The 15,973-nt window shown below is 36.6% G+C and overlaps 1 protein-coding gene across 1 annotated transcript in view; it reads left to right on the top strand.

Moving 5' to 3' along the window:
- The window catches only part of ASRGL1 (asparaginase and isoaspartyl peptidase 1), a 55,853-nt gene extending 40,651 nt beyond the window's left edge, over positions 1-15,202 (top strand). The window contains exons 4-7 of the mRNA XM_063442982.1: positions 9,197-9,351; positions 10,966-11,084; positions 13,807-13,917; positions 14,573-15,202. Of these exons, the coding sequence (XP_063299052.1) occupies positions 9,197-9,351; positions 10,966-11,084; positions 13,807-13,917; positions 14,573-14,787 (600 nt within the window). The 3' untranslated portion in view covers positions 14,788-15,202. The remainder of the gene's footprint in view (positions 1-9,196; positions 9,352-10,965; positions 11,085-13,806; positions 13,918-14,572) is intronic.
- Positions 15,203-15,973: the final 771 nt, after the last annotated feature.

Below are 15,973 nucleotides of genomic sequence, written 5' to 3'. Positions count from 1 at the left end.
AGTAAAAAGGGGATAAAACATTTTTTTACAAACATAAATGAGAGAAGGAAAGTAAAACAAGGATTAGTTACCGTATTTATTTGAGTATAACGCGCACACGTGTATAACGCGCACCCCTAATTTTCGATTAAAAATCGGTATAAAATTTTATACCGATTTTTTAATCTAAAATTAGGGTGCTTGTTATACTCGAATAAATATTCGAGTGGGTGCTCGATAATACCGAGCGCCGGGCTCATTACAAGCCCGGCGGTCCTGGGGGGGGCGGGCAGCAAGCGTTTACTCACCTCCGTGCAGCTCCTCCAGCTTCCCAGTGTAAATCTCGCGAGACCCGCGGCCAGCTCTGACGACGTCAGAACGTCAGAGCTGGCCGTGGGTCTCGCGAGATTTACACTGGGAAGCTGGAGGAGCTGCACGGAGGTGAGTAAACGCTTGCTGCCCGCCCCCCCAGGACCGCCGGGCTTGTAATGAGCCCGGCGGTCCTGGGAGGTATATTTATTCGAGTATAACGCGCACCCCTAATTTTAAATTAAAAATCGGTAAAAAAAATTGCGCGTTATACTCGAATAAATACGGTAGATTAAAAACAAAGGCACGAGTGAACAGACTGCACCAGAGACGGATTAGGAAAACAGATAATTACAGGCTTACGCCTGCCGGGCGCAAGTATTTCGGGACTGGGGTGGTGAGGGTTATCAGGCAATCGAAACTGATGGTTTATTTTCTCTATTGTATGTTGTCTTATATTTGCCTAATAACCTGTACACAGCAGGAAGGTACCCTGACACGGGTTACTGAGACTTACATACACCCCCCCCCCCCCCCCTTTGTAGGTACACTAGCACGGTTCTACTGTCACTCATACCAATCGTTTAACATGATGGAACTACATTCGGGAGCCCAAAATTTATACTGAACATACACTCACCTGGGCTTTGTTACTCCCGTAAACTTTTATTATTGTTTCCAACACCAAGCATGGTATCTCTCCTTTAGATATAAGCGATAAAATGTGCTATATAATCGTGACATTATAAAGGGGATGCACAGACCCCTAATGACACACAGGCGACACTACATCTACCTTATAATTTTCGTATAACCAATGGTTAAAACGCTACTTACAAACCGTGCAAATCTCATTAGATTTAAGCCGCTAACACAGTTCAATTTGTAACCTCTTGGCACATCTCGCACGGTTGGCATAAACTATTAAATACAAAAAATGTAAGGTGTATTGGCGCTACCAATTATCACAAATATAAAATTGCTGGTGCAGTGAAAAGTGTATCCCACAACACTTAGAGATAAATAATAAAACAATAGAATAAATACTGCACCAGTAAATTAAATGACAATTCGGGATCAATCTAAAAAACACAAATAACATAACATAGTGCAAAATGTATATATATAAAATGATAGACCCCTTATGTAGAGTAAAACTCACAGGATTTAGAGCCGTCCCAAGCTCTATATAATATGCAGGAGGGTGCCTAAAGGGGCTAAAACTATATCATTGAGGAGAGCAGCACAGGATACAAAGTGCAGAATCCAAAATTTATTGAACAAATAAACAATTAAAACAGGGACAATAAGCAGTGTATAAATAGTAAAATATACTAGGCACCAAGCCTAAATAAAACACCGCAGAGTAAATGAGAAAAAGTCCCAGATACAATACTTTGGTCTAGCAGCAAACGCGTTTCAACTCCAGCTGGAGTCTTCCTCAGTGCTGTGGTGCTCTCTCCTTTGTGATTTTAAATACCCTTCTTAATCAGTCTCCAAACTATCCCAGGTGCGTATCTTTTTTACCTTCTGCATGGCAAATGCACGTCATCATTTCCTGTCACATGACGTGATCACTTCCGGTCCAAAGGTCATTGAAGTAAGGGCAAGTTCATTGTAATCCCATGTTAGATATGGGCAAAAGTGCTTATAATAGAGTTCGAATAAAAAATGAAAATAGAAAAATAAATACTACTGCAATAAGAGATGAAGTATTATGCAGGTAAAAAAAAACATACAAGTGGCACAATATTAAAAAAATATAATAATAACAAGTTAAAACAGATACAAAAATGACAGGGGAAAAAAAGTGTAAACACAGTGTCAGAAGACAATTTAAAGGAACAGTGACCTATAAAAATATCCCAATCAGAAACTAAAGGGGAGAGAAAGGGGGAAAATAAATAAAAATTATAAAAAATGACACAATTCGAAATCCAAATTGAGCCCCTTTGGGGACAAGGAATCTAAAGTGAATATCCATTTACTTTCTATTTTGCAAAGCTCCTTGAAGTGGTCTTCCCCTCTCCAATTGGGAGATTTCTTAAAAATAGCCATAAAGGATAATAGTGAAAGATCTTTATTATGGTGCTTTAAAAAGTGATCGGAAACGCTGTGCTTGGCATATCCCCTCCGTATATTGCCAATGTGTTCTGCAATACGGGTCTTTAAACTTCTAGTTGTCATTCCTATGTATTGCAGCCCACATGGGCACCAGAGGAGATATATAACATTAGACGTGTGACATGTTAAAATATCTTTTAACCTCAAATTTTTTACCAGTTATATTTGATATAAACAAAGTCCTAGTATCCTTAGTAAAATTTGTCATTTTACAGTTGGAGCACATTTTGCATTGATAAAAACCATTTTTCAACCAAGTTGGTTTTAATTGGTTTAATAAAACTGGATACTAAGTCGCTTTTGATGTTTCTAGCACCTCGATAAATTATGTTTGGTTTATCTCCAATCACTTTATTAAGATCTGGGTCAGTTTTTAAAACATGCCAAAATGTATTTATAATATGTTTAATATGTCTAGAGCTGTTGTTGTAGTCTAGAATGATGGGGGGGATGCCTCTTGAATTAAAATCATTCTTATTTTCCTTTTTCTTTATTGGTTTGTACTCTAAAACTTGGGCCCTATCAAGGGTACTGACTTCCAGTAGCTGTTTATCTAGACATACAGAATCATATTTTTTGGCTAAAAACTGATCTTTTAAATAATTAGATTGGGACATAAAATCTTCCTTACTACTAAAATTTTTAAAAATTGGCCTTTTGGAATGTTTTGCAACCAGGGTGCATAGTGACAACTTTCTACATCAATAAAACTATTAGTGTCCACTTTTTTAAAAAAAAAGGTACGAGTTTTAATATTGTTATCTTTTACAAAAACCTCAATATCTAAAAAATGTACACTATATTCGCACGTTACCGTAATATTCCTGTCATTCTGATATACAAATTTTAAGAATAAGTCAAGGGAATTTTGGTCACCGTCCCATATAAAAAATAAATCATCGATGTACCTACGGTAGTGGACCAGGCCCGTGCCGGGCACACCACTGCCCAAGAGGAAGGATTTCTCCCAATGGGACATAAATAAATTAGCATAGCTCGGCGCGAACCTGGTCCCCATTGCGTTACCAATGAGTTGCAAAAAGTAAAACCCGTTGAACCAAAAGTAGTTATGGCCTAAAATAAATTTGATAGCTTCCAAAATAAAATTTAATTGGCATTCTAAAAAACCACCTAAATGAAGAAAATATGCAACTGCCTCACACCCTAATTGGTGAGAAATAGTGTAAAGGCTACTTACGTTGCATGTTACCAGATAGTATCGATCTATCCACAGAATATTAGATAATTCTCTAATTAATTGGGTGATATCTTTGAGATACCACTAAAGTTTGAAGAAGTCTATCAATATATTGAGATAGACGACTAGTAAGTGAATCAACCCCAGCCACAATGGGCCTGCCAGGGGGATTCTTAGGATCTTTATGTATTTTGGGAAGGATATACAAGACTGGGGTCTTAACAACCGAAATGTTTAAAAGTTAAATTCATCAAGATTTAAAATCTTTCCTTTTTCAATTAAAATTTTATAACATTTAAAATAGGATTTGGATGCATCCCCTTCTATTTTTTTGGAAATATTAAGGTCTCCTAATTAGAGCAATAAAGGCTCTGATTCGGGGGTCACAGAGTTGACCAGTGGATCAGTGCCCAAAAAGCCCTAGAATTACTCTCCCTAAATGGGGAATAACCCATGAAAATAACAGTATATAGAAAACAAAAAATTGGGACTAAAAAGTCCTGGGCAGGAGAGTAATAGAATGGGGAAGGGATCCCTACCTTTAATAATCCTAAGGGAAGACAGAGTAAAAATAGGACAGGAAAAAATGAGGGAGACTAAGGTAATAAAAGGAATGTGTAATTGCACATCCAAAAACAAAAATCAATATCCAGCTGAGAAAAACTGCCAGACAGGTCCTCTAACTGGGATACAGGTCTAGGCTGCGTATGATCTGAGCCTCATGGATAGAACACACAGGTAGATAGAGGTAAAATAACGAAAAACTGGGCTAAAATAAAGAGGTAAAAATAAATCTATAAGGGGGGAAAAAACACCCAAAACTATACCCAGACAGGAACCATTGGGCTGGAACTTCATGACGTCGTCAGAGGAAGCCTGTGGAGGTGGGCAAAACGCGTCACACGTACATCATCAGAGGGGCAGACCCGGAAGCGGACCATGTGATCGGAACGAAACCAGGAAGTGATTCGCATCCTTGGTTGTTTTACATGCTTTTATGTGGGTGACTCTGTGAGTCTATACCCACCAGATCCCAAGTAAGGGTTTTTAACTTTTGTTATTAAATAAATTGCCTGTGATATTATTCAATTGGAGGTCCTGCCCTTCTTTTTCACACAGCACTATTGAACTGCCAGTGGACATATACTTTGGAACAATCTTCAGTGGGGGAATCCCCTCTCCAAAGGAGCTTTGCAAACCCAGAGCCAGGGGTGATAGGGCTCTGGGACATGTGAGAGTTTTTTTCTCTCATATTCCCCTTTTTTTCATTCATGCTCATTCAGATTGTCTGCACTATTATTTGCTCTTTATATTTACAGATCAATTTAGCGCTTTTTTTTCTGGTAATTAACCATTGGAAATAGTTTACTGTCTCTATTAACCTCGGCACTGTGGAGAACCACTAGTACCTACCCGAGCCTTTCTCCCTACCTGTCCTAGTAGCTAAAATAATTAAATTAAATCAATCCATAAGTGTTACCAAAAATAAATAAAATAAATGATAAAGAAAAATAAAGTAAAGCTCGACGCGTGTTTTGGCGTTTCAGCACGCCGTCGTCAGGCGCAATAAACTTTTGAAGTTTCCCAAAACGATTTAAATACCTGTTGTAGCAACTTCTCAAGTATTGAATGCTGTGTGTGTCACGTGTATATTTCTCTGCCGTATTTCCTGGCTGTTAATGGTCTACCGCATCTCAGGACCACCCTGTATCACCAACGTCATATGGCGTGTGATCGTGACATGAACGGGGAGGCGTGGTGCCAGGATACGTTCATTGGGCCATACCTACGTGAGGAAAAAGGAACCTGTAAAGTGGGAGTGGTTAATCCGCGTCATCAAAATGACGACTGTCATGTGGGCGGAAAGCTCCCTCTACTGAAGACCTAAATGAATATCGCGATCCTTAAATGATTGTAGCAATAACACGAACTTACAGTTACTACTGTGCATAGATCGTTTATCAGTAAGGCAACCAGACAAATACTAGATAACTTAATTATACTGTAACTGTGGATCTCTCAGTTCATATGTAGAAACTGAGGAAGATGGTAATGCTTCAATCAGATCCTATTAGGTCAATGTGATCCCTTAATGTTTTTTCTGGCCTTATCGATACAAGGGAGTGAAAAGGTTATGTAACAGTGATATATACATTAAACATGAACTATTTACATTATTTACAAATATAATGCCTTCTATCCAGATAAGGACTTAATAGGGATATCCCTGCTATTTAATTACATCTAACATAGAGAGAAATTAGGGAAAGGCAGCAAATGAGAAATCCTCATTTAATCCTGCAGGAGAAAGGGTTTTGAGTCTATAAATCCAATAGGATTCACGCTGTCTCAAATTCTTATCCCAATCCCCATTTCGTTGGGTTTGTGGGATATGTTCTATCCCCATAAATTTTAATTTATTGTAAGAATTTGAGTAATGAAATTTTCAGATGACGTGAGATTGGAGTTTCCAAGGGTCTTCTGGCCGAATTGACATGTTCCCTAATCCTTAGTTTAAAGGGTCTAAATGTTGTCCCCACATACTTAATGCCACACGAGCAGGTAAGTAAATAAAGGACACCCTCTGTTCTGCAATTAAAGAATGAACGGACCGAGAAAATGTCTCTGTTATTACCATCTGTAAACTCTTTAGAGTTTTTATTAATGAATTCACATGCGCTGTAATGTCCGCACTTATATGTCCCCATGGGTAAGTAATTATTAGTCCCTCTTTTAAGAGGGGCTAAATTACTTTGTACCAAAGTATCTCGTAGGTTTTTACCTCTCCGTGCAGTCACAGAGGGGAATGTGGTGATTACCTGCTTGACTTGTGGATCGGACGTGATTCTATTACTCTCCTGCCCAGGACTTTATAGTCTCATTTTTTGTTTTCTATATAAGGTCTCCTAATTGCCCCTGTATTTCTTTGATATAATCACTTTTATTTTGAATCACTACCCCTCCCCCTTTATCAGCCGGTTTAATGACTATATTTTCGTTATTCTTTATAGTTTTTAAAGCTTTTCTTTGTGCGAAATTTAAGTTAAAAATACCTTTACTATTTCTTGTTTGTAAAGTAGTTTTTCTAATTTTATTAGTAACCAACGATTCAAAAACTTTCATTGCGCCACTTATCTTGTTTCTTGGATAAAAAGTAGATTTTTTTTCTCAAGGTCAGTATGCTTAAAAGCGATGGGTAATGTCTCTTTTATAGGCTGATTTGGGGGTTTATTAAAAAACTTTTTTAGGCTTAACTTACGAATAAATTTGTGCACATCTATAAAACTATTAAAAGGATCATTTAGACATGTGGGTGCAAATTTTAAACCCTTATTTAAAACATCTATTTCATCCTTAGTTAAAACAATATCAGATAACTAAAAAAATTCCTAAGGGTTGGTTTTCCCCTTTTTTCTTGTTTCCATAAGGTCGTCCAGCTCGGTTTCTCCTTCTCCTCGAACCCATGTCCTCTTTAGGGAATTCTTGTTGGTCCGTGGGGCCAATTATTATTATTATATTATTATAATTATTATTATAAATTATTATTTATTCTATTGTTTTATTATAAACTATTAAAGCATGACTACAGTGTAACGGCAAAGTTCATGCTTTTTATACACCTATATATATATATACACGATACGGCAAACAAAGCTTATCCCACTGTTTTATTATATTAGATTAACAGCTTGTTGCAATCACCGCAATGCCACAAGTTCTGATTCAGCTTAACCCTTATGGCTAATAGCATGTTCACCTCATAGTTACCCTTCCCATTTAAAAATGTATGCGAGACTAACATGCCACAACACTGTTCTATTATGACTATGTAAATCGAGCCTGCTGATGCTGTTGTGGCGATACAGGCACTGTTGTACTCACCTGCATACCAAAAATAAAGAATTTAAAAAACAAAAACAAATGGAGATATATATATATATATATATATATATATATATATATATATATATATATATATATATATATATATATATATATATATATATATCTCAAGATGGATTTCAAGATCAGACAACATGGGTTTACTTCAGGGAGCTCATGCCAAACTAATCTTATTGATTTTTTTTGATTGGGTAACTAAAAGAATAGATCATGGTGGTGCAGTAGACATTGCTTGCCTAAATTTCAGTAAGGCTTTTGATATTATTGCACATAGAAGGCTTATCAATAAACTGCAATCTTTACGTTTGGATTCCAATATTCTTGAATGGGTAAGGCAATGGCTGAGTGACAGACAACAGAGGGTTGTAGTCAATGGAGTATATTTGAAGCATGATCTTGTTACCAGTGGGTTACCTCAGGGATCTGTTCTTGGACCCTTTCTCTTTAATATTTTTATTAGTGATATTGCAGAAGATGTTGATGGTAAGGCATGTCTTTTTGCTGATGATACTTTGATATGTAACAGGGTTGATGTCCCAGGAGGGATAAGCCAAATGGCGAATGATTTAGGTAAACTAGAAAAATGGTCAGAGTTGTGGCAACTGACATTTAATGTGGATAAGTGCAAGATAATGCATCTTGGATGTAAAAACCCAAAGGCAGAGTACAGAATATGTGATAGTCCTAACCTCAATATCTGAGGAAAGGGATTTAGGGCTGATTATTTCTGATGACTTAAAGGTAGACAGACAATGTACTAGAGCAGCAGGAAATGCTGGCAGCATGCTTGGTTGTATAGGGAGAGGTATTAGCAGTAGAAAGAGGGAAGTGCTCATGCCATTGTACAGAACACTGGTGAGACCTCACTTGGAGTATTGTATGCAGTACTGGAGACCGTATCTTCAGAAGGATATTGATACGTTAGAGAGAGTTCAGAGAAGGGCTACTAAACTGGTTCATGGATTGCAGGATAAGACTTACAAGGAAACGTGAAAGGAACTTAACATGTATAGCTTGGAGGAAAGACGAGACGGGGGGGCGGGGGGTATGATAGAAACATTTAAATACATAAAGGGAATCAACACAGTATTTAAAAGAATAAAAACTACCACAACAAGTGGACATAGTCTTAAATTAGAGGGGCAAAGGTTTGAAAATAATTTTAGGCTGTATTACTTTACTGAGAGGGTAGTGAATGCATGGAATAGCCTTCCAGCTGAAGTGGTAGAGGTTAACACAGTGAGGGAGTTTAAGCATGCGTGGGATAGGCATAAGGCTATCCTAACTATAAGATAAGGCCAGAGACTAATTAATGTATTTAGAAAATTGGGCAGACTAGATGGGCCAAATGGTTCTATCTGCCTTCACATTCTATGTTTCTATATCTGTTTTTTTCTTAATGGGCATTTGCACAACCAGAAATTTTACAACAGCATATAGTTTAGAGAACTGCCCCATTCCAGTGAAACAGACTGAATGCTCACAGACTGGCCAGGGAAAAGTTGTTACAAACTGTATTTGTAGATGATTTTTTTTAATATGAGATTTGTACACACATAGCTACACATATACTATTCATATAAAGTGTTTTATTAGTAATAGTGAATATATCAGTCATATAAAATATCATGAAAAGTAACCTTATGGGAAATGCTTTTTAACAACTTATTTTTTGTATTTCAGACAGACCACATGCTTTTAACATGTAAGGGGGCATCCCTTTTTGCAAAGGCGCAAGGTATTCAAGAAGTCCCTACTGAAAAACTAATTACAGAGCGATCCAGGGAAAGATGGAAGAAAAACCTGCTGCCTGGTTCTAATCCTTTAGCATGTCAATTGTAAAAAATTTACATTTCTTAATACATAAAAAAAAAATTCTAATTATTTTGAGATAGACAAGTACATGTTTTTTTGTATACGTGTGTATGTGCTTTCATTTACTACTAGCATATTTTCTGATAAATACTTTACACTTAAATGTAATTGCTCTCCTCTCTTAAATAAGCACTGTATGTGTGATCTGTGTCTTTCTATCCCTGACATACAGAACATGTTAAAACAAACAAACTTCAGTTCTTTATATCTCGCTATACATCCTATATGTAAGGGTTTTATTTCACATATATATATATATATATATATATATATATATATATATATATATATATGTGTGTGTGTGTGTGTGTACCCCAGCTGTTGTAGCCTTAAGGCTAGCAAATAATTATGGGGGTTGTAGTTCTAAAACATCTGGGGATCTACTTTTAGTCTCCACTGGTTTACAGGATCTTCAGACTACATTGTGCATAATTACTTTTCTAAGGATTATAGAAATGTTGTGAGTAATGTAAATGATGACAGCACTAGACAGAAAAAGGTTTAGTAAAAAAAAAAAAAACTGTTCACACACAATGTAACACTGTATCTATGTGTGTGTATAATATATATATATATATATATATATATATATATATATATATATACACACACAGTGTTATTTTTCCGAAACCGTTTTCTGTCTGTTGCTGTCATCATTTACATTACTCTCAACATTTCTGTAATCCTTAGGAAAGTAATTATGCACAGGGTTTTCTGAAGATTCTGTAAACCAGTGGATACTAAAACTACAACCCCCATAATTCTTTGCTAGCCTAAAGGCTACAACAGCTGGGGGTACAACTCTTGCCCACTGTGTTTTGAAGTAAATTTGATATAGCGCCCCCAACAGAATGATACATCACAGTGTAAATATCAACCTTTCTTTAAAGTCATGCTCATATTAAAATTGAACTTATAATAAGCATTCTAATTCATCTTCACTTAAGTCATATGTTGCATGACACTGAGCCTGTGTTAGCCTCTTATCATGCATTATATGCAGCCACACTTATTAATACTTTGTGATAGTGTAGCTAGCCATTAAACGATTAACTGTTCATGGAGCTATGTTTCAAGTAACCAATGCCTCAAAATTACGTTTCTAGTCCAGATTAACAAATTCAAACTTCCACCTCTCGGGACCTCATTCCCTCTATATTTAAAGGCCCCTGTCCATAGCAATTTTAGGCATTGTGCTGAAATCATAACAGAACTATCATCTTCATCAGAGAGGAGAAGAGCAGAAGGTTCGTGCAGTAGGTGCATGCAGGGCTAACAGCCTAGTAAACAAATATACAAGATATTCCTTTCTAGTTTTTAGTCTTGGTTTCCATTGTGGGGCTAGAGCATGGTGATTGTTGCCTTCGAAAAACTTCTATTGTCTATGTACTCAATTAGGGTATTATGTAATTGCTTGTGGGGTTTCTTGAATATCTTTTAATTGTTTGTGGCTGTATGTTTCTTAAATATATTTTAATATCCAGTTACAAATATAAAATCAATATGTTTGACTATAATGTATAATTCATTTACAAAATATATGGAGCCATTGTACTGATGTAACTGTTTTTTATCAGGGGTCTTGGAACAGTTGGGGCTGTTGCCATTGATGCTGAAGGAAACCTTGCGTGTGCAACATCTACTGGTGGCATAACAAACAAAATGGTGGGGCGTGTTGGAGATACTGCATGTATAGGTAAGAACTATTCCGCTATTGACGTGAAATTCATTAGATTTGTTGAATGAACACGGGAATGCAAAGGCTGTAAAGTTTGTGGATGATGTCAGATAATATATGTCAGATATTTTATTATTTTGTTTAAGCCATTTATCATTTATAAACTACTGGTGTAGGGAAAAAAATCACCTGTCATATGTCTAAATGTGATAAATGCTTCTAACAAGATAGTGTTTACTATATATAGGATGAGGTAGAGGCAAAAAATGCCTACAAAATTCAAAATATAAACAAAGAACAAGTTAGACCTGTGCTGCAGATACTCCACACTGAAGTCCCCAACAGTGTATATACACAACCAAAAAAACAAACAAGAGTCCTGCACATCCAGTATAGGTGTGCTCATCCGGGTGCTACCACAATTTGAGGACAAAGTAAAACAGCAAATGTTTCGAGCAGCAGCCCTTTCTCAATGCTAATGTCCTGGATATTAGCATTGAGAAAGGGCTGCTGCTTGCAACGTTTGCTGTTTTACTTTGTCCTCAAATAAATTGTGGTAGCACCTGGGTGTGCACACCTATACTGGATGCGCAAGGTAGTGTTTATGGATTATACTCTTGGGGGGGATGTACTTTCTAAGATGTTGAAGTTATTAGCTACAATATAATGTTCCTTTCATTTTTTTTTTTTTGTAAACTTCAAAACTATGATCTGTAAAATTGACAGTCACACAATTCATAGTGGAGCATTTAAACTAGGAAGGTTTTTTACAGCTGTAAAAAGTGTAATTTTGACATCAGGGTCTCGAGTGAGGACCTAATTTTTTGTAGGTGATTTGTTTTAATCATTGCGGTACAATTTCTGTAGTATAGTGAATACCCGCGCTAGTAAGTATACATATAATACACAAGTGTAAATAGTCCACCTATTATACATAAATATAACCCTATGCAAACAGGGGTGATGGATCATACATATTAGAACTGAAAAAAAAAACAATTATTAGAAAATTATTAAAAGAAGAAATGACATAACAAAAAATAAAACACGCATAGTGAACTCTAGTTAAATAAAGAAACAATAGACAACAATAAACAAATGTATGCTGGTATAAAAAAAATAAAAATCCTATTGCTACAAAGTAGAGTCCTTATAATAGGAACCAAACTGATCTCTATATGATGTAATGCTGATAAGGCATTCTATAAAGGGTTTATATATATATATATATATATATATATATCCCCTGCACTCACGACTCACGCTTACAGAAAAATCCAATGCCGGGCGCACCACCAGAGCTCCAAAATATCCAAAAAAACAATTGAAAGGCTGCTCTCCAGACTTAAAACGAAAATTGTATTCAGATAATATTAAAATATGACCGAAATATGGTCATATTTTAATATTATCAGCATAAAATTTTCGTTTTAAGTCCGGAGAGCAGCCTTTCAATTGTTTTTATATATATATATATTTTTTTTTAGATGAAAAAGAGATGCACTCTGTGGTCTTTAGAAGACATCCTCAAACGGAAGGTGGGGGAGCGCAAGGTCTCTAACATCCATCAGCTCCATGATGTCGTCATGGAGGCGGGAAAGAGGACTCCAGTGTCAACCTGTGAAGCTCTGGTGAACTCCATGCCCATGATGGTTAAGGCAGTGCTGGAAAATAATGGTGGCCACACAAAATAGTGACACTTTGGGCCCAATTTGGACATTTCCACTTAGGGGTGTACTCGCTTTTGTTGCCAACGGTTTAGACATTAATGGCTGTGTGTTGAATTATTTTGAGGGAACAGCAAATGTTCACTGTTATACAGGCTGTACACTTACTACTTTACATTGTAGCAGAGTGTCATTTCTTCAGTGTTGTCACATGAAAAGATATAATAAAATTATTTACAAAACTGTGAGGGGTGTACTTACTTTTGTGAGATACTGTGTGTGTGTGTGTGTGTGTATATCTATATCTATATATATCTATAGAAAGTAGAAAAGAGATGCACTCTCAGGTCTTTGTAGAAAAAATCACTATTATTTAATAACAAGTAACATAAATCCAATCGACGTTTCGACCTCTTCAGGTCTTCCTCAAGATCCAATAAATATATATGTGTGTGTGTGTGTGTGTGTGTGTGTGTGTGAGTGATTTCTTCTTCTAATAATGTTCTAATAACCTTTCTTTATTTTCATTTTAATTATGTATGATCTAACACCCGTGTTTGCATAGGGTTATATTTATGTATAATAGGTTGACTATTTACACTTGTGTATTATATGTATACTGACTAGCTCCCTGTTTGGATACACCTTATTGCTTCAAGTTCAGTTTTATAGTTCTGTATATATAGACATATTTTAGTACATTGTTTACAAATACATTGTATGTGCAGATGTATTAGATTTGTTTGTTAGTATACAAACTCATTTTTAAATTTAAGCGATCTGAATAATCCTGGCAGTTAGTCACACAAGCCTCAGCTGCGTAGAATGAACAGGCTGTAGGAGGCAGATTGTAGAAGGGCTTAATGGCTGCCTTCAGTGCGGATTGCAGAGAGCTAAACATCATTTAGTACCACAAGTTATAAAAAAAAATTCTGTTTTGCCATCAACAGTGCAGAAATGTATTTGTGGTTTCTGGTACTGATAAAGAGAAGACCCTGAAAACTGGTGACATTTTCTGTATGTGTGGATGTCAACATTTCTATTATACACTAATCCAAAGTTTGTGTTTACAGGTAGTGGAGGATATGCTGATAATGCTGTTGGGGCAGTATCTACCACGGGACACGGGGAAAGTATCATGAAGGTGACATTAGCCACACTGATACTCCATCGTATAGAACAAGGTGAATACTGATTTAAATAATGATTGAGATATCGAGTATATCAGCTGAATAAGAGTATATTCAAATTAAACATGCTCCTAATCCGTTGTGCCTGACTAGCTGCCTTATTGAGTCACTCTCTTGATTTAAGGTTGTGCTCTTTTGTTAAATGTAGGTTTCATTATGCCTTTTCATTTTTATATATGATCATTTCAATGTATAAGATGCTTACAGCCATGGATTGACTTCCCAGGGTGGCTGTACAGTAATGGTTTTAGAAAATGTTAATTTTCAACTATATTAGTTAAGTGTGACACCGTAAAATGACCCTATAGGCAATTCAGATATTTGATATTAGAATGTGTGGTAAAATTTACCTGATCAACATGTCAAGTTGTATAATAATAATAATAATAATAATAATTAGTTTCCAATTCGGCTCACCTGAAATCTGTCCATGAATATTCTGCAGCAGTCAGGTTACCTGACCCCACACAATTTGTTGTACATAATTGCTCCCATAGAATTCAGAATGGTATCAGGAGTTGTATACAAAAGAACCCACAGTGCTCTTGTATTGTAAGTTGTGATTGACTGCTCAATGCTGTATTACCTAGTAGCAGCTGCTGCTTTTAGACCATTTGTAATTTTTTTTTTCTGCTCTGACCTCTTTCAGGCATGTCTCCTGAAGAAGCTTCAGATACTGCACTTGATTACATGAAGACCAGAGTGAACAGCTTCGGAGGGGTCATTGTTGTTAACCATAAAGGAGAATGGGCAGCCAAATTTTCCACTAAGCAAATGAGCTGGGCTGTTGTTCAAGATGACCAGCTACAGTGTGGTATTGAACAGGGAAAGGGAGAGACTTTATCTGATAACAAACCTCTGTAACACGCTGGGCAAATTATGTCTACTGTTTCAAAATTAGTATGAATGTAATACGTTAGTAGCAATTGCCCTGATTTTGCAATTCCAGGGCTTTCAAACGCAAAGACTGTCCCTTTAACATAGGAAAAATACCTTAATTATAGGAACACTGTAGGCACCCAGAGCACTTCAGTTCATTGAAGTGGTCTGGGTGCAAACTCCCATCACCCTTAACCCTGCAGTAGTATTTATTGCAGTTTTTATAAACTGCAATAATTACCTCTGAGGGTTAACTCCTCCTGTAGTGGCTGTCTATCAGACAGCCAATAGAGGGACTTCCGGTATTGAAACAGACTTTTGGTCCGTTATCTGACGCTGGACGTCCTCACGCTCTGCATGAGGACCTCCAGCGTCAGATTTTCCCCATAGGAAAGCATTGAATAATTGCCCATTGCCACGCATTATGTCTCCCCCACGTTGTTGGCTGGGGCGGAGCTGGGTGGACCCAGGTTAGTGACTGATGTGGTTATTAACCCCTTCAGTGCCGCAGGAGGGGGCCTTGACAGGGTGGAAATCTATAGTGCTAGGAAAACTAGTTTGTTTTCCTGGCACTATAGTTTCCCCTTAAGAGTCTGCAAAACTACAAACTTAACGCTAGCTGCTTATACATCGCAGAGTTAACACAGTGTAAAGTTTCCCAACATATAGAAAGGCAAATATTCTACTGTTACAACTTACTGAACACAGATAGCTCTAAACTTGGCCATGTGATACCACATGTTTGGATCCCTAAAAGTTAATTTTTCCTTACCTCTTGTAAACACAGAAACCAAGCTGCATAATGTGATAATATAGTTGTTTCCAGTTACTATTTACTACTCTTGTCATCAACCGTATCATTCCCTTCAGACCCTCTTTCCCCTCTACTCAGGGATGTTGATTGCATTGATAATACTGTACATATTTGATAGTTTTTCCTCATTTAGGTACTGTTTTTTTACTAATGTTTTTGTGACTGCATTTGAAGGCTGTACTTTACAAGCTATGAACAGTCATTGTTTGGAATTTTGAAAACCTCCTGAACGTTTTAATGTTAGTCCTTGTTTAAATGCCAATAAACTTTGATTAAATAAAGGCAAGCACAACAATCTTACCTGCATTTAATACGTAAGGAAATATTATAAATGATCAGTTTGATAGTTTTGAAGCA

The sequence above is a fragment of the Pelobates fuscus genome, chromosome 2 (assembly GCF_036172605.1).
Source record: "Pelobates fuscus isolate aPelFus1 chromosome 2, aPelFus1.pri, whole genome shotgun sequence".
NCBI lineage: Eukaryota > Metazoa > Chordata > Amphibia > Anura > Pelobatidae > Pelobates > Pelobates fuscus.
Note: the sequence above shows the minus strand (reverse complement) of the source record. Positions and strands in the feature narration are given on the sequence as shown.